This window comes from Cenococcum geophilum (assembly GCF_001692895.1).
Source record: "Cenococcum geophilum 1.58 unplaced genomic scaffold K441scaffold_32, whole genome shotgun sequence".
Lineage (NCBI taxonomy): Eukaryota > Fungi > Ascomycota > Dothideomycetes > Gloniales > Gloniaceae > Cenococcum > Cenococcum geophilum.
In genome coordinates this window covers 844,275-868,274 of record NW_027137590.1, presented here as the reverse complement: position 1 = coordinate 868,274, position 24,000 = coordinate 844,275, and the positions used below count along the sequence as shown (strand labels likewise).

At 50.5% G+C, this 24,000-nt stretch overlaps 8 protein-coding genes across 8 annotated transcripts; 5 read left to right on the top strand and 3 right to left on the bottom strand.

Moving 5' to 3' along the window:
* Window positions 1-760: 760 nt before the first annotated feature.
* Window positions 761-5,182, top strand: K441DRAFT_570139 (uncharacterized protein; the record flags this gene model as incomplete). The annotated part of the gene is made up of 4 exons (XM_067643899.1): window positions 761-4,208; window positions 4,296-4,545; window positions 4,604-5,001; window positions 5,106-5,182. The coding sequence occupies 4 exons, from the start codon at window positions 761-763 to the stop codon at window positions 5,180-5,182; spliced, it is 4,173 nt and encodes a 1,390-aa protein (XP_067501946.1).
* Window positions 5,183-5,185: 3 nt separating this feature from the next.
* On the top strand, window positions 5,186-5,747 carry K441DRAFT_182123 (uncharacterized protein). Its single transcript, XM_067640384.1, has one exon. The coding sequence runs from the start codon at window positions 5,270-5,272 to the stop codon at window positions 5,606-5,608; it is 339 nt and encodes a 112-aa protein (XP_067501945.1). The 5' UTR covers window positions 5,186-5,269; the 3' UTR covers window positions 5,609-5,747.
* A 139-nt stretch (window positions 5,748-5,886) lies between these two features.
* On the bottom strand, window positions 5,887-6,905 carry K441DRAFT_570791 (transcription/RNA-processing factor Ssu72; the record flags this gene model as incomplete). Its single annotated transcript, XM_067643944.1, has 2 exons — window positions 5,887-6,544; window positions 6,697-6,905. The coding sequence occupies 2 exons, from the start codon at window positions 6,903-6,905 to the stop codon at window positions 5,887-5,889; spliced, it is 867 nt and encodes a 288-aa protein (XP_067501944.1).
* An 877-nt stretch (window positions 6,906-7,782) lies between these two features.
* Window positions 7,783-9,442, bottom strand: K441DRAFT_726867 (uncharacterized protein; the record flags this gene model as incomplete). The annotated part of the gene is made up of 5 exons (XM_067654152.1): window positions 7,783-8,270; window positions 8,366-8,476; window positions 8,548-8,787; window positions 8,849-9,239; window positions 9,291-9,442. The coding sequence occupies 5 exons, from the start codon at window positions 9,440-9,442 to the stop codon at window positions 7,935-7,937; spliced, it is 1,230 nt and encodes a 409-aa protein (XP_067501943.1). The 3' UTR covers window positions 7,783-7,934.
* Window positions 9,443-13,656: 4,214 nt separating this feature from the next.
* K441DRAFT_182108 (uncharacterized protein) lies at window positions 13,657-15,431 on the top strand. The gene has a single exon (XM_067640383.1). The coding sequence runs from the start codon at window positions 13,784-13,786 to the stop codon at window positions 15,245-15,247; it is 1,464 nt and encodes a 487-aa protein (XP_067501942.1). The 5' UTR covers window positions 13,657-13,783; the 3' UTR covers window positions 15,248-15,431.
* A 2,419-nt stretch (window positions 15,432-17,850) lies between these two features.
* On the top strand, window positions 17,851-18,384 carry K441DRAFT_663079 (uncharacterized protein; the record flags this gene model as incomplete). The annotated part of the gene is made up of 2 exons (XM_067649142.1): window positions 17,851-17,922; window positions 18,004-18,384. Coding segments are annotated over 2 exons (150 nt in total), but the record flags the coding sequence as incomplete, so codon positions are not given.
* Window positions 18,385-19,824: 1,440 nt separating this feature from the next.
* K441DRAFT_640026 (NAD(P)-binding protein) lies at window positions 19,825-21,249 on the top strand. The gene is made up of 2 exons (XM_067646604.1): window positions 19,825-20,549; window positions 20,654-21,249. Exons 1-2 carry the CDS (start codon window positions 20,181-20,183, stop codon window positions 21,026-21,028), a joined length of 744 nt encoding a protein of 247 aa, XP_067501940.1. The 5' UTR covers window positions 19,825-20,180; the 3' UTR covers window positions 21,029-21,249.
* On the bottom strand, window positions 21,064-22,944 carry K441DRAFT_181864 (mannitol 1-phosphate dehydrogenase). Its single transcript, XM_067640380.1, has 2 exons — window positions 21,707-22,944; window positions 21,064-21,636 (listed from the first exon to the last, which is right to left on the bottom strand). The coding sequence occupies exons 1-2, from the start codon at window positions 22,544-22,546 to the stop codon at window positions 21,211-21,213; spliced, it is 1,266 nt and encodes a 421-aa protein (XP_067501939.1). The 5' UTR covers window positions 22,547-22,944; the 3' UTR covers window positions 21,064-21,210.
* Window positions 22,945-24,000: the final 1,056 nt, after the last annotated feature.

Sequence of the window (24,000 nt, the reverse complement as noted above, 5' to 3'; positions counted from 1 at the left end):
AGGGCAGTATTGGGGGGCCGAGATGAGGTTTGCTGGCACACAAGATGTGCTAGACGCTGGTCCCTGGATTCGCAGTCATAGTGCCAGAATCATTGCCACAGCGACGTTCACCACGGAAACGGCGAGGATTTTGGCGGCGGGTGGCTCAATGATGGCGAGGGGACGGTGGTTTTGCGCGGGCCCCAAGCTCAGTTTTAGCGTCGGGATCCCCCAGAAAGTCGCGGGTAATGTAACGTTATTTGATGCGCTGGTGAGGCAACGAAACTTGAAACCAGCATGATGTGGACGTGAATGAGAGGGCGGGTAGTACGTATGCGAATCTAGGACAATGGTTCAATTCTCTGCCATTGGTGGGTCTGACGACAGGTGCACTGCTTTTCTTTGCTTGAGCAGAGACAATGTGTTGTCGACAGCATTGACGACAGCGTGAGGACAGTGCTGGAGACGTCTCAGACATAGCGAAAGGACGGGCCTCTCTTTCCGCTACACCTGCCAATACCGACGCCTATTCTCAGCCTCGGCCGCTCCCTTAAGCGCCATCTGTGCCGCATTGGGCTGCCCAGCTACCCACCGCCGATAACGGCTGGCCGTCAGTAGTCGCCGCGATACCCGTCGAACTGCTGTGCAACTTATGCGTCTCCCCAGTCTCGGGCCCGCATGAACTTGCTACTTTCTGTGCCTGCGGCCACCATCCTCTCCTGTATACCGTCGTCGCGTGCTCACTTTGCCCTCAACCCCTCAACCACTCGCACTTCTCGCCATGACCGACAGTGAAGCCACCGTAGGGCGTCAGGACGAACGCAAATTCCTCAGCAAGCGCCGCTGGCGCGGCAAAATATTTTCCAACGACGAAGCACCTGCTAAACCTGCTAAGGAAACGAAGCAGCAGAAAGCAAATATCGAGCAAGACGTTGCCGACTTCCTCAAACCCTCCACTCAAAAAGCGCAGCTGAACGCCCTACCCAAACCTCGCATAGATGTCGCCGCCGCGCAGAGATGGCCCGGTGCCCACGATATACATGCTCAGACGCCGAGCCCAAGACCCACACCGCTAGGTATACCGTCGTCGATGCGGGGTAGCAGTAATAGCCGGCCAAGGAAAGGGAAAGGTCTCACGGTGTCCTTTGCCAGGACCGCGCCTGAGGTTATTGGCGAGGGTGGTGATGAGGCGGAATCTCCTTCAATTGACGTGTCACGGCGGAAGAGCAGCACACCCTCGGTAGACCTAGAACAGTTTCAGGGACATAGGGACGACAGTGTGGTGGGATTGCGCTCTCCCGAATTCAATGGACTTCGTAGTGGACAATCTAAGCAGTCTGTCACTGAGGATGAGCGGCCTCCTGGTATCAGAAGGGCCCAGACGTCTCACGGAGAAATTTCCCCGCCATTGCAACTGAAAATGGACATGGGTAATATTACATCGCAGGCAGCGCCTATGCCATCTCCTCCACAAAGATTAGGACCACTGGGATTGGGCGATCGACCTCAACCTCTCAAGAGGGCACCCACTGGATTTCAAGGCGTTGATGATGGGGTTCCGAGGCCCAGTATGGATTCAATAAATTCAGCAGATTCGGATGATTTTCATGCATCGCCAATATTTCGGCGTGTGAAACCCGCATTTACTGAGTCACTACCTGAAAGGGATGAATTCGAACCTCAGCCTCTTCGACGCACACAGACCAGTTATGTACCGCATAATGTTTGCATTCCTGAGGAAGAGGACACACCTCGGTTACCGGAGATGGATCTTGGAGAGAACGACTCACCAATTGACTTCAAGAAGCATTTTTTGGAGAGTGAACCTTCAGACCCGAATTCGTTCTCTGCGAGGGTCCAGCAGAAGATGCGAGCTGATGAGGGTAGGGCGTTGCATGAGGCTGCGTTGTATCACACCAGTTCTGCTGTGGAGGATGGGAGAAGGCCGTCTGTTTCAAGCACATACTCTTTCTCTGTAGGCTCCCCTCAATCATACACCCAGTCGCCATCCGGGAATGCGGCGAGATCGTCGTACGAAGCTCCTTTTCCACCGCCAGTGCAACTCCAGTCACGGCCGTCGAATTCTTCGAGACGTTCTCCGGTAAATCCCATCATGACACAACCACAGCTACAGTCACGACCTCCAAATGCTCCGAGATCCTCCAACGAACTTCCTATTCGCAAATCTCTTATGGCGCCCCAAAACTCACATCTCGACATCGATACCCAAAGACCATCAGCTTCGTCTTCACCGAACTATCCCATACCACAGCCGCAAACCCTTCCGCGAGGCTCTCCAATTGCTCCAGCCCCATCGCCTCGTAAAGCACAGTTTGACAACTATCCTAATAATGGCTCTTTGCGCCCCTCACCACAGCCCCCCTCACGCAACTCCCCGAGTTATTTCACATCATCTACCTCGGAGATGGAGTTTTCTCAACCTCTGAGATCTCCGGCGCTCGCTCTAGACCAAGATCCTGGAATGCGCACTGCCCTCCCTTCGAATCAGGATCCAGTTATGCAGGCCGTTGCTCCCTCTCGACAGGATCCGGGTATGCAAGCAGCACCTAACTCGCTTAGCCGATCAGATACGAGGTCACAGGGGGATGCAGCGCTGGCAGATTTTACCGATCGTATAATACACATGCAAGGCATTTTCCGACTCACCGCAGAACTGGAAAGACCACTTCATGAATTCTCACCAATGCAATGGCTACGTGCAGCTATCTGGTGGTTCTTACGCGGACGTGCTGGAATGGAAAACCTCATCCGGAATCGGCCTCGTGGAGATCCTGGAGCGCCCCCGACAGCTCAACTGCTGACTCAGGCACATGTCGACCTTGCGAAAACGTGGTGGATACTAACTGAAGTTATTCAGAAACATCCTACCATCAGGAAGTACGGTGACTTGAAGGCGGGATCTCAAGCTCGCTTAGCAAGAGAAGCCGGAGATATTGCCATGGCCGAGATTTTCGAAGTGCACGATACTGTTCTAGGATTTCTGAAACTGCTTCTGGCATCAATGAAGCGCCATCATGTCATGCCGCCGCGGCAGTCACTAATCCAAGGTCAGGATCAAACGATTTGGATTAAATATCCAAACTTTGCTCCGGACGTTAAAGCTATCTTGTCTGGCAATTCTACAAGATCACTGGTGATGGATGGGCCTGCTCAGCAGTTGAATCCTCTGACTTGTATGCCGCCGGGCGATACAAAAACGGACTTCTGCTATTTCCGCATGTTCGTCCAGGTTTCAGTCACAACAGACGAGGCTGAGACTGATCGTGTCCCCATACCTTGCGTTCTCTCTGTTCTCCGCTCGCATAACGACCTCAAAGTCAAGATCTCAATTTGTAGCCTAAACGAGCTCGTTAACATCCGCGTGCAAAATGACAAGAAACTTGGTCCAACGTGGGACGATGTGACATGGAAAGTCCGTTCCTCTAACATGTGTGTCAGTCTACCTCACGGCTTCAACCTCAACATCGACTTCACCGAACAAGACTTGCGCAACCTCTGGACTATTGTCGACCATACAAATAAAATTGAAGTGAGCCTCAGGCCCCGCGAAGACGAACGCATTGTCTACAACCTGATCCTCCGAGAGTTCCAGTACACGGATCCAGCCAATTCCGGAGTGTTCCCAGCGGAACGCGTCAAGCGATGTAGAGCTGTCCTTTTTGAGAAATGCGAGAGGCGCAACGAAGGAAGTGGAAAGAGACGTCTACATCGTGGATATCGTTTCCTAATAGTCACAAACCCAAAAAGCAGGACGTTAAATTCTATCAGTCATGAATTTGGGAAACAGGAGCCCATGAACTTCGAATTTAAAGCAGATGCTTCTGAGAGTGGTTTCCCGGTAGTGGTATTCCGGGTTAAGGAGAAAGCCGACAAGAAGCTGAAACAGTGTGTTATGTTTCTTGTTTTCAATGACGAGAAAGAGAGGGACATGCTCTTTGGCACCCTCACCGGCATGAACGTAGATACAGATGAGACCGTGTTTGCGCAGGTGCCGTTGAAAGGCTTCAGCATTGAGAATGCAGATCAGGCTGAAGCCTTTTCCCACTCAGGAAGAGACGCCTTGAAGAGACTACAATGGCAGGATGTGAAGACGCTTAATCTTGATCCTGAGACCGGCAATATGGATATACCACAGACGGTGCTGTCAGAGAGGTTAAGGGTTGTGGCGAGACACTCGGCTGGATCTTTAACGGACCGGATGAATTTGAGTAAGGCTAACCCCCACATTATTTGTAGCTCTCTATACCACTTTACTGGTTGCACTTGGCAAAATTCAAGCTAACTTTGTGTATCAGGTCCCGGCGAGCTTCTTCTCCGGCTCCAAACTAGCGGTAGTGCTGAGATCACCGTTCTACGCAATCCACAAGAAGACATGAATATTGCCGTCGATGTCAAACACACAGAGCAAGACATCCCTGAAGCATTGGCTGAGCTGCTGCGGACACTTACCACCGCATCGACGTTGAGGACCTATTCTTTCCATAACCTGAAAGATCTGCATGCTTTCCAAATGGCTATTACGGGCTTCTACGTCAAGTTTGACGGGTGAGCATCCTATTATTCCTCGTTTCATTTGAATCCCAGCTTACCAATGCATTAACAGCATTGCTTCCTCCTACACCATCGCTCGGCGTCGCATGGTCGTGCCCATCTACAAGCGATGGGAAGCGTCAACCGTACGAATTCAAATCGTACAGCAAGACAACATATGCCGGCTACTCGCCTTCTTCGAAGAGTTCTCGCACGCCGACTCCATGGCCTTCCAGCTCAAATCGATGGATGTGTTCGAGAAGGTCGACAAGGGTGGCAAATTCTACCTGCGGCTGGTGGACGCCAAGTTCGCGCTACCAGTTGAGGAACGCAAGGGCGAGGGCAAGCTGGAGAAAGCCGAGGGCAGGCAGCAGGGTTGGGCGGGTCAGAAGCGCCGGTTCGTGTGCTTGGATGTGGTTGAGTATCCTGGTGAACATGATGATGTTACTATTGGGTTTGATACTCAGGCTGGTACGTTCTCTCCTCCCCCTCCCCCTCCCTCCTCTTCCCTTAGTCCCCCTTCCTTGACACCGATTCATGGCCCCGAACCTGGTGCTAATCTTGGCCGATGATAGAGCGCGATCGCTTCGCCGATGCCCTACCTGCCGCGACGCAGATCTCACGCATGAAGACATTCTCACGGAAGATCTAAGCCTCACCTATTTCTAAATTACCCCATTATACCATATACTGGTGGCATTAGTCACCTACTGCAAACTACTACCCGAGCAAGCATTTTATGCGTAAAGCTCGCGTTATCCACGCATCTCCAGTGAGAGTTTCCCGTACTGATATGTTCTGTTTCCTTTGTCCTATACCTTTTTTTGACTTTTTGTTTTTTAAACTTCTCCTTCGCATGTTACATCGGGTCCGGGTACGGTGGCTGCTACTGCGAGAACAGCTCCTGAGCAATTGCAAGCGAGTGAGTATGGATACCTGTGTCTTTTCTTGCATATTTTCCCCCTTGGTTTGGCATGGGAGCGAGTGGTGTCATGGCTGGCGTTTTCTTTGGGCGAGATGGCACCGTGTGGATAGCGGATATCATTGCTTTGCTTCCGGTGGAATTTTGATGGGATGAGTGAAGGGAGGTTGTCGGGGACGAGGGAAATGTAGGTATCGCTAGCTGCAGAGAGAGAAGGAATGGGTATCTAGTATTCTGAGTGCTCAGCGTATAAGGGTGTGAAGTCTAGAGAGCGACATACACAAGAGGACCTCCATGATCCTGTATCCAGCCAAAATATCTAACTCCAGCAGCGCCGTCGCTATGCATTAACCCATCAGCGTCACCCACCTACCCACCCGTCCATCCATCCATCCGCCCAGACTTGTAAAATCAATTAAGAGCAGCCAAACCCGCTAAAACCACGCCAGCGTCCACAGCGCCGGCAACCCCGGCCACCGCACCTGCCACTCCCCCAAAATCTCCGGCACCTTCTCATCAAACCCCTCCCTCGCCTTCCCGCTCCCCCGCTCCCACTCACCCTCCCCATGCACCTCCCTCTCCCGCGCCGCACACTCGTTCAGCCTCACGGCCAGATCCAGAATGGCGCGCCCACCCACCAGGGCCTCCTCGTGGTTATCCCGGATATCGACATTGAAGACATGGACGGGCCTGTTCAGCCTGCCGCCTTTATTCAGCAGGTCGTCGAGCACGGCGTCGAAGCAGCGCTCCTCGCAGGTGATGATGGCGTCGACGACGCCGGCCTCGGTGCCCGGCGCGCCCTTGTCGGCGGCGTGGTCGAGGCGCGGCTTCCCCGGCACCCAGTCCTGGAAGCGCTCCGGGTAGGATTTTATGCCGAGGTTGCGGGCGAGCATGGGCAGGAGGCCGTTGGCGTTGTAGAGCGCCGTGTTCTGGTTGGCGAGCTCGGCGTGGATCGCGCGGTACGTCGTGCTGTTGAACGAGTAGACGTTTGGTTGCGTTATGGACGGTCCTGGGAGCCGGACCAGCGAGCCGGTGCCGAAGGAGATGACGGGGAGCGAGGCGGTGGCGAGGCGGAGGTGGGATTCCATTGATCTGTGGGTGATTAGTTGCTGGTGAGATGAGGCGAGAGTGGTGAGGATACGAATGGGGTGTGTGGGTGTGCTGCGGAGACAGGTGTGGGCGTGGACGTTGGGGGAGTGAGGGGAGTTCTCTGCAGCAATATCTAAAATTGGGAAAGGACATACCTGTTGTTGTTGCTGGCGCATACTGTGCAGAATCGCAGCTTGAAGCCGTCTTTTACTACGCCTTCTTGCGGCTGAGCGTCTTTGGCGCCGTCGACGGCCATTTTTGTTGAGTCCGGGTGCGCTTCTACCGGTGGCGGCGGCGGCGGCGGAGGCGGGACCGTCGTGGGTTGCTGCGGCCGTGAGCGTGCGAGTCGAGGGTCGGCTGACATTGTGAGGGTGTAAGAGGAGGTAGCGGTGGTTTGAGGAAACGACAGTGGAGGAGTGGGCTAGATGTCTCGTCGAAGTAGTTGCCCGTATTGCAGCTGAATCTTCATGCACGCTATCAGCACAGGATTTTCACTCGGCAGTGGGAGCTGTAGAATGGCGAGATGCACGCGGTTTCGCAGTTCAGATAGTTGTTTTGCGTATATTTGATTTGTCCGCATTCCCGTAGGAGATAGGACAGCTCCAATATGGTAGTCATCATATGGCATGGGCAATAGCTACTCGAGGATGTGAGGCAATGGGAATACGAGGCATCCACTTACCGGAACGATGACAGAAAAATTCAAGGAAATATGAGACTCGGTTGTCTATATCTAGAGAAGCTATATATGTAGAGAGGCGCTCTATCTGGCACGTTGTGGAAATTAAGAAGGACAAGCGGATGAGGTGGAGCATGAAATTTGATTCAAGACAAAGCGTGGAGTTGAGGCTCACGAACGGTTCTATCTCGAGCCAGACCTTCTGCCGAGGTTTTACCAGCACGCTAAACCGTTTCAAGCTTCTCGGCTTGATCCTGTCGGTCTTGTTTGCTGTACAGTACAATTGCTTGCAACATCGGCTTCACCTTTTCGCAATCACACAACCATTGGACCCTTGTTGGCTAGGGATACCCCTAGTTCCGGACCACCAATCATTGGCGAGCAGCAATACGATGTTATGTGTCTGCTAATTTGCAAATTCTGAACTGCTTTATTTAAACACTCCGTCCTGCCACTTAGTGAAAGTCCGGGCCGCGCAGAGAGAAAGAGTTGCATGATTTAATCATAGGACTGGTAACCTGTGACGGCGACCTCGACAGTGAGACTGTCATCGTTCCTGACCTGTGTCCCTCAATGAGCCCAGCTCGGCCCATGTCGTATTCTCATTCAAGTCAATGATTCAACGTGCGTTTCGGGTATTCGTTCTTAGACTTTGAAGCCTACGATCCTCCCCGCTGTAGAGAATCATTTGAATGGAAATACAGTGCACGGAAATTATGATTCGTCATCAGGTGGCATCGACTCCACATCACCCTTCCTCCCCTTCTTTCCCACTACTCTCATTAATTTGTGTATCAAGTATACAGCCAGCCACCAATCAGGCGGTGTCCTTCGGTTAGGACTGGATCCTTGGAGTTTCGTTCCCAATTCTTTCCAGCTGTCATCTAGCCGCATTTCTTTCACTAAATTCGCTCTCTGATCATAGTACAGTCCCACAATAATATCGAGATTGAAGGTAACAACTAAGGTCGCCAATCCAACAACGGTCGCAGTAATGACGAAAGGATTCCGAGTCGCGCTGTCGGTAATATTTGGAATGGCCCAGAGCGCCTACAGACCCATATACTTGCATCAGTACTCGCTCGATATAGGCTGTTCTGAATGGCACGGTGGCAATTATAGCGAGCAAGGTCAGAGATACTTACTGCGCAGAAGCCTAAGGGCAAATAGAAGATGCTGACATACGTCAGAAGCATGACATTCTGTCCCAATCTGGTCGAGATTCTGGTCTCGCTCATCGAGACCCAGGCAAACTCCTGAGTAGGGTGAGCTCGGATGAAATTGTTGGAATAGTCAGAGTACCAACAATCTGTAGAAGATCTCTTACTGTTTGATCCAACTCGTTGATCAGATCACTAACTCTAGATTCAAATTCACCTATTACCTGCAGCGTATCTTTCGGAATCTGGTTTTCGTTGTAGCGTTGACCGTATTCCACAGCAAATTTTCGGGCCCTTCGAACTTGGTCCTGCAAGCTGCTACGAAACTCGGCCCACCTCTGTGCATCATTCGCTAAGTAACCAATTAGTCCAGGATTCTTCCCTTCCCAACGCAGTTGGTAAAGACGCTGGAGTATATAACCAATTAGCAGGTCAACCAAAACTTAGCGCAAGCTCAGCCCAACTCACACGGACGGTTAGATGATCTCTAGCTAGATCACAGAGTCTTAACCATCTTTCTTTTAGATAGAGTATGAACTGCTTGAAGAAGTCAGCACCATCGTCCGGTATCCAACCAAATGACATCATGCTGAAGTGGTCTAGCGACTTCCAATATCGATCGCCCTTTGGGTTCGAGGGTGGCGTCATGGTCCATGTTATTCTGCATGTGTCCCAGTCTGGTATCTTGGAGGGTTCTTGGTGTTCTAAATCCTCGGCGGGAAACCGAATAGCGACAGAAATGGTATCATCTTGGCCGCCATCGCGTCGTTGTGAGGAAATTTCCAGTCTGTAGGGCGCCAATTTGATCTTGGGACCGGGAATCAATCCACTTTGCCAGGTACAGTTGTGTGAAATTAGACTGGCAAAGGTTAAGCTTCCTTCATAGATATAGAGGAGATCAATAACTCACAAGAGACGTCGGTCTGTCCCGCTTTCAATTGAAACCTGAGCTGATTCCTCTTCGGCTATAAAGCACACAGACTTTTCATGACTGTCTCTTTCCGACAGCATCACAATATCTGATGCCTGTTTTCCATATGCTTTACGCCATTCATCAACCATAATATCCTCTGAAAGTGCCGACCTCTCGAGCAGCGACTTAATGAGATCGGGACATTCAATCTGAATCGCCAAACGTAATGGAGTTATACCATCATTATCCTTCAGGTTGATGTCGGTTGCGTTGAAAGAGATGAGAATAGTTGCTATCTCCACATACCGAGAAGAAATTGCAATGTGCAATGGAGATTTGCCTAGAGCATCCCTGGTATTGACATCATATTTGGCATCGAGAAGTAGTCGAACCAGAGACTCTTTTCTTTCCCGGACGAGCGTATGCAGTGTGATTCTGTCTCTTTGCGCAAGCAGCCTCACTAGCACTAGGTGACTGTTCTCTGCTGCCCACAAGAGCGGTGTCCAGCCATTGGTGTCTCTGGAGTTTACGTCAATGCCGTCCTTCGAGAGCAGCCATTGTACCACCTTCTCATTCCTCTTCTCTGCTGCCCACGAGAGCGGTGTCCGACCATTGTTGTCTTTGTAGTTCACGTCAATGCCGTCCTTCGAGAGCAGGCATTGTACCACCTCCCTATCCCCCTTCTCTGCTGCCCATGAGAGTGGTGTCCGGCCGTTATAATCTTTAGAGTTTAGGTCAATGCCGTCCTCCTTAAGCAGTTGCAGTACTGCCCACTCATTCCCTTTCCCTGCTGCCCACGAGAGCGGTGTTCGGCCATTGTTGTCTTTGGAGTTTAGGCCAATGCTGTTATCCCTGAGCAGGCCTTGTACCACCTCCCCATTCCCCCCCTCAGCTGCCCACGAGAGCGGTGTCCGACCATTGTTGTCTTTGGAGTTCAGATCGATGTCGTCCTTCTCGAGCAGTAGCCGCACCACCCCGTAATTCCTCTTCTCTGCTGCCCATGAAAGTGGTGTTCGGCCGTTATTGTCTTTAGAGTTTAGGCTAATGCCGTCCTTCTCGAGCAGCCATTCCACCACCTCCACATTCCCCTCTGCTGCCCAAGAGAGCGGTGTCCGACCGTATTTATCATCTTGGTTGTTGACGTCTGCGCAATTATTGAGTGCCTCCTGCACTTCGCGCACAGTTCCCTTTCTCGCCGCCGCATAGAGATCCATCTTTGATGGGCCCTTGGTCAGCAGCTAGTAATGAGTATCTATCGGGACAACTTGTAGTTGGCTTATTCGCAGGAATTACGTTGGGTTGTTCGGCGGAATCAACACAGCGGATCTGAATCTTGTAAGAGTATGTGAAAATATCTAAAACGAGAACCTATCATCGTACCGGTAAAAACGTAACACTACATCACAGTGAAACTAAACAGTTAAATGCTAGATGGTACTGAGCCAGTGACGTGGTGGTCACTTGAGCCGAAACCCGCCACACTTGTGTAGAAAGTTCTTAGAGTTCAAAACAGTCATATCTGTCCAAAAATCGGAGGTGGAATGGTAGAACATGCAGCCTTGTGCGTATTGGGTTAAGTTCAGGCAGGGACAGCGACTGGGGCGGAAAGCCCTTCCTACAGGACATGGACACAAGCCCGCACAGCTGCTCGTCACCTGTGATTAGCGATATGCCCCTCTCTTCAGCCAATTAGCTATAGCTTCTGTTATGCTTCATTATCGCATACATTAGGGTGCGGCTGGAGTGCGGATCACTGAATGGCACCGCGTTATAGACCTGAACCCTGTCCTGTCGGAGTGATCCGCACATACTGTACCTCTGCTTTGACGAGCTGTGGCATTGTGGCTGAGATGGGAGGATTGTTAGTCTGAATAACCGTAATTGTAATAAAACATTTTTGCCAAGCCTACGAGTTGCTGCTTGAACTCTGCAAAATATCTGGCCCTAAACAGCCGCTTAGTCATACTTGATGATTGACCAAGCGTAGACTAGGGTCTCCTTGTAAGACAGGGGTTGAAATAACACCTGCGTGTGTAAAAGTGAAGCCGGTTTTGCAAGCTATTGTAATGGATCCCGCAACAGTCGCGATAGACTCGCACTGTCTGTCTTTTGGCCACATGGCGACGTGGAGCGGGACACGTTACAATTAGGGCCAATATATATCTACTTTAAGGCAAATTATATAGATACCTATAACTTTTATAAAAATTCCTAGTAAGTAGAAGTACTAAAAGAACACAGTAAAGAACGCCATGTTATTTTTTATGCCCGATTTTTAGTGGGTAGATTATTATCGTACTTTAAGCACTTGTAAGAAAGGCTTGGCAGCTAGATAAGTGTGTACAGCTCTACGTACAGAGGCTCTACTCAACGACAACGACGACGACAAATAGTGCCCACAGAGCCTCGTGTAGGGCCTTCCTATATAGCTTTATGGTTGCATTTGAGTTTGTAGAGGCCTTTAGGGGGCCTTTGATGGGTTTTTAGGTAAAGATTTGTGGCCAGCCTTGTTTTGCGGATAAAATGTGACAGGAACCACTACTCTGCTGATAAAAATAAAAGCACTCTCTGAATCGCCTTAATGAACTGATAAACGTAACGTCGAGCTTTTGTCGGTGAAGGGGCTGGTTAGTGGTGGAGTTGATAATTTGTGTGTTTATGTGGCGCCAAGTTTTGTATGAGAATTGCATACAAAATCTCGCTAACTACTCCCAGACGTCCGCGCTCATAGCTGATGTAATCAAGCGCTGATTGGTGGACGTCTGGTTACGAGATAATGGTCTCCACACCAAAGGCCCGCTGATTAAGTTAACGGGCGGACCAGAAAGGCGCCCAGGTGGCGTTGGCGATCCCAATCTTCTGGAAAAGGTAGGCGGGCTGAAGATATTATGGCCCGTCTCCGTCTCCAATGCGTGATATCATCGATAGGGCAAGGTAGCTCTGACACGCGCCGTCGACGTCGGAGATGACTGCTTGTTCCTGAAAGCCCTAGGATAGCACTGCCGCTACAACAGCTGTATTAGCAATTGTGTCTTCGTCACATGCCTCCGACAAAAATAACGGCCCGATAAAAGAGCCACCACGTCCCATCCATCCTTGTTCCAAATCCAACAGTCCTGCTACCGATGGTGGGTTGGGCCACCAGCCTACACGCGACTCTTCCGGGTTAACGTTGAATCTCTACTGCTGCTGCTTCTACTGCTGCTGCTACTGCTACTGCTGTGCCTTTGGCTTCTTTGTTATTCGCGGCCGATGCACTCCACCCTCTTTAAGGCGGCCGGCCCACTTGCTTATGAAGTGAGTGAAAAACGCGGGGTCTCTGAGAATGCGTTAGAGCGTTTCAAGCTACCTTAAGCCGCTCACGAACGGCGGATCGGCCAACTCGAAGCGTCCACTACCACGAAACCGCCCCCCAGATATTACTGAATACCCATCGCCTCCTTCGCTTTGCTCTTTTAAAAACACATCTGCCCTACCTCGAGTCCTACTGCTGGCTCCATCATGTCTTTGCGAGTGCCTATTCACCTAATCCAATAATCCCACCTAAAACCGCCAATCGGCCTCTAGCTGCCCCGTCCCCTCGCCTTGCAAGATAAAAATAGAACTGCAGAGCGCAGTACAACTCGTGCACGCTTCAACGACTTCTCTTCACCGACATCCCCATCTTCCCTTGCTTGCCTATTACCTGTCCGCCGAGACTCCGACTTTATACACGTTTCTTTCCTCCTCCCCTAGGCTTCCTCGCCCTCTTTGGCGTCTTGGGTCAACTTCTCCAACACCATCCATCCGCCTCTGCTTCTCCAGTCGACTGGGCAAGTCTTAGCGCCAACGCTTTCCCACCCCGGCCAGCGCTTCCGGAGAGGCGCCTTCACAGCGAATATCTTCATTCCAGGCACCCGGTCGTGTCAGCAAGCCCGCGCATTGATCCAATTCTGCTGTATTCCAGAAGCGGATCAAGCGCTCCCTTTTATCGATTGGCGGTCATTCTGGCCTATCCACCGCGAGATCTGCCTGAGAGCATTTGCGCCGGAGCCTCATCTCAGCCATTCCCTTTGTAACCACGCCCCAGGCCCAGGCACAAGCTTCCAAGGGCTGAGCTGTGATTCGAATACTAACGGCCGCTCCATCTGCAACCTGCACCTTTTGCGCGCGGCCGGCCCAACATCCAACTGCCTCTACCTTTCCACCTGTCAATGTCAAGCGCTGAGATACCTTTGCGCCAACTTGTTTCGACATTGCAGTGACTAACTGCACTTCCCGCACGCCCTCCCGCACGTTGCGACCCTCCTAACAAACCTCCTTCGCATAATTAATCCGCTTGGCTATCTTCTGTCGACCCCCCAACCTTCTTCGGGCTAAGGAATCCATCTACCACAAGCCCGATAGCCCCCAATAACAAGAAACCCACCGTCGCGGAAACAAAGACAATAGCACTAATCTTGGAGGCCATTTCGGAAGCAGAAGTCTACGGACGGCAAAGTCAACCAGAAATGGCGGCCGTCCTTTCACACCACCACTCCTCGACATCCTCACCACCACCGACGTCGTCTCCCAACGCTAATCCCACTTCCTTGCCACCATTAATAACTTCGCCACCCTCAAAAGCCAGCCTCCAGCGAGTACCTTCCTATGCGAACAAACGACTATCCACCTTCTCCAACGCATCCAACACACACTCTTCCCGCTCGCGACCTCAATCGACCGTCTTCCCACTCTTCCACTCGAGCCTACCCTACACATTAGTGCGCGACTTCGCATATGGTCCATTACATCCCCTCTTCTACGGTCCTCTACCCGAACAGGCCTCGGAGATATCAACCCCAGCAAGCGAAGTCAATCGGAGGTTGTCAGATCCCCCTCCGGTGTGGGACGGCGCTCGAGGGAGCTGGTCGGCTGGAGGCTGGGAGCATGGGGAACAGCTGCCGCAGACATCGTATGCCGATGGGCCGCCATGGAGCGAAGACGAAGACATACACAGTCCTGTAGTCACGAGCGTAAGGCACAAGAAGCACAAGTCGAACGTGGTGGACTTTGATCAAACACGAGGACGGAGAGGATTCGATGATGGCCGTCGCGCATCATACACAGGCACAAACGGCGATGGAAACCACATGTACTACGTCAGCGAAGTGAATGAATCTGCCAACGGGCCGGGCGGAGAATACATCACCTACCCGCCGAACAACCTGAACCAGTCGATACCTTTGCTTAGTGTGCCTGCCTCCGACTCACGGCGCGATTCGCACTTTGCAACCACATTGCCCAGGCGCAGCTACACGGATGAAGAAGCTCCAGGCTACGCGTCAGATGAGGAGATGTCAGACTCCTCATCACCGGAAGACTTCTCGCAGAACGAGAGCCGCTACTCACGCGACTACCAATTCACCATTGCCTCTCCGGACGAGGAAATGCACGGAAAGGCGGTTGCGCTGTTCGACTTCGCGCGCGAGAACGACAACGAACTACCTCTCGTCGAAGGCCAAGTAATTCTAGTCTCGTACCGCCACGGGCAAGGTTGGCTGGTGGCCCAGGATCCCAAGACAGGGGAGAGCGGGCTGGTCCCGGAGGAATACGTGCGGCTGCTGCGGGACATCGAAGGCGGGTGGAGCGGGCTGATGAACGGGTCCGGGCTGGCATCCAACGAGGGCCTCATGAGCCCCATCTCGGCGGGGCCCGAAGCACGAACGCCCACGCAGGCGGACCACAGCGGGCAAAACAACGAGCGCTACACGCCCGTCGTGTCCACTTTCTCGACCAGCTCCAAGGACCTGCACCCGTACCCGCAGCACCTGCTCGGCACGCCGACGAACGCGGACGGCCTGCCGTTCGGCCGCCGCGCGAGCACGAGCGAGGATCCAAAGGTTGCGCGGAAGTTCGAGCTCGGCGGCAGCATGGAGGACGTGCGGGAGAGCCCGGAGCCGCTGGAGCAGGGGAAGCCGGACGGGCTGCGATGACATTGACTCCCGCCTCCATCTCCCTTCCTCCAGGGCGTATCTCCAGTACCCGGCAGCGATCCAGATGTCACTGCATTCCGGCATCGGTCCCCTCCCCGCCGCCTCCAGCGCCTCAGGCCAGTCGCTGGAGGGCACCACCGCCGCCGCCGCTGCCGCTATCAGTATTACCTTATTCACGACGTTCGCTTCACCCGACTTGTTTTAACCCTTAAACCACTTGTTCCCATTCATTTCCTCCGTTCGTCTTCAGCCGGCCAGCCGCCTAGATCGGCAAGGCGCGCTCTTGCATACCATTTTCATCCCGGGTTTCTCCAAAGTCAGCAGGGCCATTTTTGTTCTCTTCACGCATCTCGCTGCAGACTTAAAATTTATTTTTTTTCTTTTCTATCCCGGCCTGCCCCTGGTTTTTTGTAGGTGTGTGTGCCGGTTTTGCGTGTTCGGGGTGCGGAGATTGTTTTTATGGCGTTTTGAAGGGGCGGGCTGCGATGCGTCACGAATTTCTCTGCCTCTGTCTCCGGGTTATGTTGGGGTTGTTCGATTGGAGGGGTGTGGACGCGGAACAGACGAGAGGTGATGTTGAAGAGAGAGAGATATGAGGGCTGGGATGTGATGAGATGGAAACGGAAATGCATTAGTAGGAGCATTGGGTGGGTTTTGCCCCTGCCTAGTTCTTTTTTTTTTCTAGATTTGAGGAAAAAGCGGTGAGGTTGAATAGGACTGTAGATGTATTTATGGATGGGGGACCCCGGAAAGGGGAGGATGGAAAAGAGAAGAGAAAGTTCAGCTTCATTTGATTGTGCTTATGCTTTACGTGTGATTTTTTATGCCTGAGAGGGTGGATGGGTATGATTGGGTTGAGCGCAAGGTGAGTGGATTATCCAGTGATTGGCGGGGGCTGAACCAGGACGAGATAACAATGAGTATAGGACAAGGCCATGACTCAAAGCTGCCCCAAAATTCAGGCAGAAGAATTCAGGCAGAAACAATCATGGAAGTCACAAAATGTTATAAATAGAGACCTCCTGGTTCAACTCGAGCCTAAATTCCCTTATCAAGGCTAAGAAATGGTAAATGCGTAACTGTACAGTGCTCCGCTTCCCGTGAATCCAAAGAAACAATTAAAAGCCGTAAATCAAACGTAGAATAAGAATTCAGGGAAAGGTCATCCATGTGTAACTAGGCGAATTGTTCTTACTGAGGAGCTTAGTCGGCATATTGGAATCGCAAATGAATTGAGAGTGGTTGGAGCTATCGTGCGCAGAGGCAAGGCAGCACGGCCAACCAAATTGGATTTTATGCTATTTATTAGCATACAGCTGTGCATTTTCACCGCGTCCATACATCTATTTACTATGCATATGCTAGGTTTTCAGCTTTGTTTTGCGAATTGGCTCACAAATGCTCAGCATACAGTAAAATCTCCTTAATACGATATGGGGTATATAGCGATAACCTCTACATTACGATCTACACCCCTTAATCAAGCCTTTTTAGTATTAAGCTCATTTTTTCCTACTTATTCACCCAACACGTGACTCTTGATATAACAATACCATTGGTATTACGATACGCTCGGCCGAACAACGGTATCATACTAAAGAGATTTTACTGTACTACTTTCCTTATCAACTCGCTTCTAGTCCACGTTGCCCGACCTACTATCAGCTACACTTTTCGATACCCTGCCATCATAGAACATGACACCCTCACCTAGCACTCTTCCTCTTACTTTAACGCGACGGCAACATAAGCATGTCTCTAAACGCCCATCTACCAATCAACAAGGTCCGCATTCGTAAACAGGTAGCCGCCCGCGGGGTCGGGTGGGCTCTTTCTTTTTGCAGTTTACCAAACGCACCAACAGGAAAGCGACCTCAAAGAGCCAAGGAAAAATCTACGAAGAGACCTCTTCGCAGAAGCCACATCTGAAAGGTATTAAACGCCTTCAGGAGCACCGACCCGCAAGCACACCGAAGAAGATCACGTACCTCTCTCTAACGATTAAGGCTCTTCGCAAAGAGGTATGCTATGCTTTCATATTATCAAGGTAACTCAAGCTAAGTCCTCGCAGAACTCATTGGCCCTTCCAGAGCCTAGTAGTGATCGACACCAGGTCGACAGCTTGGCACTAAGCTAGACGGCTTTGTAATGAGCCATCATTTTATCATTCTTTAATCCTCCACTCTTCACTCAACGAATAATGCGACAGCTTTTAAATAAAGTGCATTTCGCGCTCGAAGACTTCCGCATAGTGTTTCCACGTCTGGATGTACTGTTCAGCTGCCTCAGATCTCTACAATTGACTGGCTACGCGAGCTTGTTTGAGATATCTTCACAGAGGAAAGCGGCTACCATATTCATATTACCTCTTCAGATGTAACCTTGAGCGAAGATCCTCTACTATTATGGAATAATAGACTTGAAGCACCTAATAGGAAGATGAATGTAGCTTAGAAATGAATACTAGGCTATCGCTATGAGTGTGTTGCCTTAGCCTGATCGCCGTATTTAGCCCGCGCCGCTTACACCCGCGAAATAGCTATTATGAGAGTCTAGCGCCGTTTATTCGCACCTTCAAGGTCACTCACGATGAAGCTTTAGAACGAATATATGTTCCGTATCTAATCTGCAAGTTAAAATACGGCAATAAAGCATTTAACCTTGGTAATCAAGAGGTTTGGATAAATAGTAATGCTCTCAAAATTGTACCTAATCATATTCTGGAAGTGCTCACGGTGGGGTGGTTGTCTGGCAAGTTTCTTACCTCAGAAGCTCAGACTAAGAAATCGATTGCGGATATAGGAATATCCGCACCGTCCGCTAAGCTGATTTAGGACGGTAATCGTTTTCTTAGTCTGAGGCCCTTTGGCGAGATTTGTAGAAAACCTAAACACCATTTATATGAGAAGACCTTATTAACTTTAACGAAATTGATCTACCCTCCTATAATACTTATTGACATAAAAATTATACCAAATTATAGAGAAAAGCCCACTCTATAAGTTATGAGATCTTTAGCCCCTTATACGCGCGCGACGTTAAGAGGAATTCGTTGCCGTAGAGGCCCCAATTCTACCTCTGTACCGCTAAGCCGCGCAGTAAACACCAATGCTGAACGCTTACGCCTACGTTGCCAGCCCTCTTTGTAACCAGTAGGTATTCCATCTAGTATATACCTATTTAATTTATTTACTTTGTAGCCCTTTATAGGTTATAGTGTAGGCCCTAATAGAGTTGCAAGCTCTGCGTCTACGTAGAGCCGTAGAGCTTTACGAGAGCTCTGCGGAACGAAGCTCAGGGGGAGACCTGCACAGAGCTCTGCACGGAGCTCTACCAAAGCTCTGCAAAACCCTCTGCACGAAGCTCCGCACGAAGCTCCGTAAAAGTTCTGCTCGAAGCTCTCTGCTTGAAGGCTCTGCTCGAAGCTCTGGCTCAAGCTCTGCTTGAAGGCTCTTGCTCGAAAGCTCTGCTTGAAGGCTTGCTCGGAAGCTCTGCTTTGAAAGCTCTGCTCAGAAAGCTTCTGCTCAAAGCTCTACTCCCAAAGCCCTATAATAGGAGCTCTAAAGCTCTACTAACACGCAGCACTAATTATACTAGGGAAGGTTCTATAATCGCCCGTTACGAACGCGCCGTACGAACGCCCATACAATCAATTGATCAATTGCCCATACAATCGTCTTCTACAAACATCTCTGCAATTGATCGCCCCTACGAACGTCTGCACGTCTGCACGTCTGCACGTCTGCACGTCTGCACGTCTGCACGTCTTGCACACGTCTATGCACGTCTGCACGTCTGCACGTCTGCACGTCTGCACATCTACACGTCTGCACGCCTGCACGTGGGCTCTGCACGAAGCTCTGCATTAAGCTCTGCAGCCGAAGCTCTAGCAGGCGAAGCTCTGCACGAAGCTCTGCACGAAGCTCTGCACGAAGCTCTGCACGAAGCTCTACTAAGGCTCTGCATGAGGCTCTGCCCAAGGCTACCCCCTGGTAGTAGGCAGAGGCACTCCGGGCCAAGGGAGGATATTTTTTAAGGAAGGACCCAACTACAGCACCTACTAGGTGTTGCAATAGCTTTAAGTAGTAGATAATCTATATATCTGTATAGTTTTGTCTATATTGAGTAGACTATTTAATAAGATATAAATGTGCTTACGCTTTTAACAACGCGTTTTTTAACTTTAACGAAATTGATGTCAGGACCGGGCTATAGCCGTATTATAAAATCTATACTATCAGTAGTACTAAGCCTTAAAAATAATGTATGAACTTTTGGTAATAATAGCGCGTTTTGTAAATGAATAAATTAGATATCTATAATCTCTATTTATTGGATTTTGCTTACGTTTTTAACAAATCTCGCCAAAGGCTCTCAGACGTGATTTTGCAAGAAGGAGACGGCGTAGCTGTTATTCCGACGCTAGCCAAAAAAAATCACGTCTGAGCTCGCTGAGGTAAGCAAGTTTCTGGATGGGCATCTTACTAAGGCGGGGTTAGGTCGGGAGAGAGGTCGGGAAGGATGGGGTCGGAAAATTTCCGCGGCTGAGTAAAGCAAGAACCCTTACTATACCAATAGTAAATTCCATTGGCTAACCCGTCATCCAACGTCTGACGCTGCCAAATCCTTAGCCTGCAGGATCGAAACGGTGGAGGAGAGCTGTATTTACGGTAAAGTCCTGCTAAAATCCGGGCATGTTGGGCAACGATGGAGCTTGGGGACTGGGGCTAAGTGAGTATATTAGGGTGAGGAGTCTGGCAGGTTGAGGTTTGGTTCAGCAACTAATTTCGATTTCGATTTCGTACTGAGGCACTCAGTTCTTGCTTCGCTACAATAAATCACATATATTCAAGCGGTAACAGAGAAGGCGAAAAAGATCACAAGGTCTCTGAATTCTATCTTCCTCTTTTTTCCAAAGAATATTATCTTCACCATGTCCCTCCCTCTCGCCGGCAAAGTCGCCCTCATCACCGGCGCCTCCAAAGGCATCGGCGCAGCCGCCGTGCTCGAGCTGGCTAAGCAGGGCGCGAAAGTCGTCATCAACTACTCCTCTGACGCCGCACCGGCAGAGGAGCTTGTCGCACGCCTCGGCGCTGAAAACGCGATTGCTGTGAAAGCGGACGCGGGGAGCGTGAAGGAGATCGAGCGGCTAGTCCAGACGACGATAGGCAGATTTGGCAAGATCGATATCGTTGTGGCAAATGCGGGGATTATGCCGATGAGGGACTTGGAGAGCACGACGGAGGAGGACTTTGATAGGACGGTGGGGCTGAATGTTAAAGGGCCGTATTTTTTGGTGCAGGTGGGTTTGCTGCGTTCCCTCAACCTTTTACTCCTATTCCCGTAGTTCCCTGACTACGGTGGTTTAGATACAATGGGACATATTGGCTGACGCCCCTGTTGCAGAAAGCTGCACCACACATGACAGCTGGCTCGCACGTGATCCTACTCTCGACCAGCCTCACTGCGATCTCAGGTGTCGCGCCGAACTATCTGCTTTATGTGGCTACTAAAGGCGCTATCGACCAGATGACGCGCGTGCTGGCGAAGGATCTGGGCCGCAAGGGCATCAGCGTTAATGCAGTGGCGCCAGGCCCAACGGCAACGGAGTTGTTTTTCAAGGGCAAGTCGGAGCAGATGTTGAAGGGAATTGCGGGCCTGAATCCACATAATAGGCTTGGTACGCCGGAGGATATTGCGGGGACTATTGCCTTTTTGAGCGGGGATGCGTCGAACTGGGTTAATGGGCAAGTTCTCAGGGTTAATGGAGGGGTGGTTTAGGGGGGAGGATTGAGGGGAACTGCCGGAATGACGGTACTCTGGAGCAAGTAAAGGGGAAACGGTTACAGCTGCTGGCTGAAATCACCGCTAGGCCTATTTCTAAATTTCCATAGAAAAACCGATGTGGGATGCTCAATGAGATAAGCACTCCTCCAGCCATAAAAACATCTTCAATCAACTCATCATCCCTTCGTTGCTAGAATCTTAAACTGCTCCTCCACCTCCCTCACATCTGCTTCCAAGTCGTGCTCCCAGATCCAATCAAACCGTTTATTACAATTTTCTACTATCTTCCTCATATTACTCCCGGTCTCCGGATGCGAGAAGCTGAAAATCTCACCCAATTCAATGCTGGTTCGTACCACGCGCTGGGCGCGTGGTCGCCGGATTGAATCGTAGATTTTGAAAATATTTGGAATGTCAACAGGGTCCTTGGCGAGACTGAAAAGCCGCGAGAGAATGAGTGCGTCTTCAAGGCACTGGGCGGCACCAGCCGCTTGGAAAGGGGTGCTGGCGTGGGCTGAATCGCCTAGGAGGCAGATATGGTTGTTGAAGTATGTTGGTGTGGAAATGTGATGGTGGAGGGACCAGCGGAGTGGCTTGGCCAACTGATAATGGAGGATGCTTGCTTAGCTTCAGGATCTAGAATTGAGGGTATTGATAGCGGGGGTTTCTTGCCTCGAGCAGTTTAATCAGTCGGCTGTCAATGTCGAATTCACCGATCATCTCCTCTCTGGTGACTTCTTTGGCAAATCCTTTGTAAAGCCAAGGCTGATTGTCCTTCTTTAATGCAACGACATTACATTCTGCCCCTTTCGAGATTGGATATATAGACATGCTGCATCCCGGCCCCATAAACATAGTTGCATTTGGAGCGTAGCATCCGACAACCTCAATTGCTTCTTTCATTGGTACAATGGCCCTGTACGCATATCTTCCAGCGTAGGTTGGCTCCACCAAGTCTGGATATGTTGATCCGAGTACTGCACGTCTAGTGATGCTTTTAATCCCGTCGCACCCAATAACCGCGTCTGTCTCAACAACCTCGCCGTCCTCAAAGGCTATGAAGGCTTTCGTACCCTCTTGATGTAGCGTTTTGACTCGTTTGTTGAACTTGACTGTGCTCAAAGGAATTAAGCTCGTCATGATATCTAGCAGGGCTTTCCGATGCGCACTACTCCGCGCATATTTAGATCCCCACGATGCGCCAGTCCAGCCTTGTTTCTTCCCAAGTCCCTCTTCCATCATCAGAGCTTCCATTATGGAATGCTCTTTTTCCGGCGTCGTATTTCCCGTAGAGATACCGTCATAAAGACCGCGGAGCCGAGAGTCTATGAGATCCATGGCTCGTAACGCATTTGGTCCTAAGACAACGCCTGCACCCACCGCTGCATACTCCGACGCTCCTTCGTAGAGAGTGTACGTGACATTTTGGCGGATGAGACCTATCGCTAAAGCGAGACCCCCGATGCCCGCACCAATTATTGCGATGTCGAGAGGGGTTTTACTGGATTCCATGATAGAGAAATGGTCAAGGAAGTAAAGCACCTTTCATCGATAGAATCTTGCTTTATGGTTAGGTAGTTCTGTAGGTGCCACGAAGCCAGCAACACTCCCGAGAGCTTGGTTACTCCTGGAAGGATCCGCATGCATCGGATCCGAAGATCGCATATGTGGGTCGTAGCTTGAAGGCAAAAATCCCTTTGTCCAACGGGAAAAGAAATAGCGGATAACAACACCGATAAGGTAAATTCCATGGAGCTGTACTTCGCGGCTTTCGGCCCCACTCTCTTGTTAAAAATCATATGACTGCAATAGCAGAATTCCTGATCGTCCGTATACACAAATCTATTCCGTCGTTGCAGCAACCTCGAAGTTCGCAAACTAATTCCTTAAGCTTTTCGCCTTCATGCCACTGCCCCGGCTACGTATACAGCTGATTCCAGTGAAGTCAGTAACTGCCTGTCAAGTGAGACACTCAAACATGTAGTACCACCGTGGTGCTTGTGCAACGTATGGACTTCGATGTCCCATTGAACTTGTAATGGAGACCAGAAGTGTAATACAACACGACGCTTGATTACTCCAAATCATTGTGTTCAGGTTGACGCCGTATAAATGTTCTTCGTAGGCGGGACTGGGCTAGATCGCGCGAGCGATGGGTGAGGAAGTGGAAGTAGACGAGCTAGAGTAGGCAGGCATGTTTTGTAGAATGCTACAGATCACTATACCGTGGTAATGTGCAGAGATGTTGACGGTTGTCAGATGGAAATAGGCGGAAATAAGGCGATGGTTCAGACGCGTCTGGTCACAATCAGTACAGCACAAACGCACGCGTGCTAGAATTACCGCTTGTGCTTTCTTCCACGCCAAACTTCACGTTGCAACCCCATCTCAGCACTGCTGTCAAGACGATCCATAGAGAGTGCTCAAGAGCTTTCCAGAACACAATTTCATTTCCTCCGCCTACCAAGTAATATATTTCCATCATATTTCCATCTGTCGGTCAACTCTATAAACAATTTGCGCACCTCTCGTCCGATTTCCAGACAGCTAATCATACGCACTCATCTAATTTCAAGTTCCGAGGACCCATCCTCAGCATTTTCCATGTTGTTACTATTCTCCGCTCATTTCTTGGCATTATGATACAAATTAACCAGACCTCTACCGTCCGCCATTTCGAGTTGGTCGACCTTGAAACGATGATACTACAACTTGCTGAGATCCTCATGTGATCTCCTCTGGATCACATGGTTCCCCCGGGTATGGCCCGTGCCTCAACTAAACTGGCGTCCCAGAACTCTTAGTAGTTCTGACAGTCCAGTATTCGGTCCGTAACAGAAGTGAGGTCTTGGCACTAAAATCACGCGTTTCCAAAAAACGAAGGAGAAATCTCTTTTTGCGCGGTCGTTCGTACCCAACTGAGATTACTCACCAAGTGCCAAGACTACCAATGAACTCTTCAACCT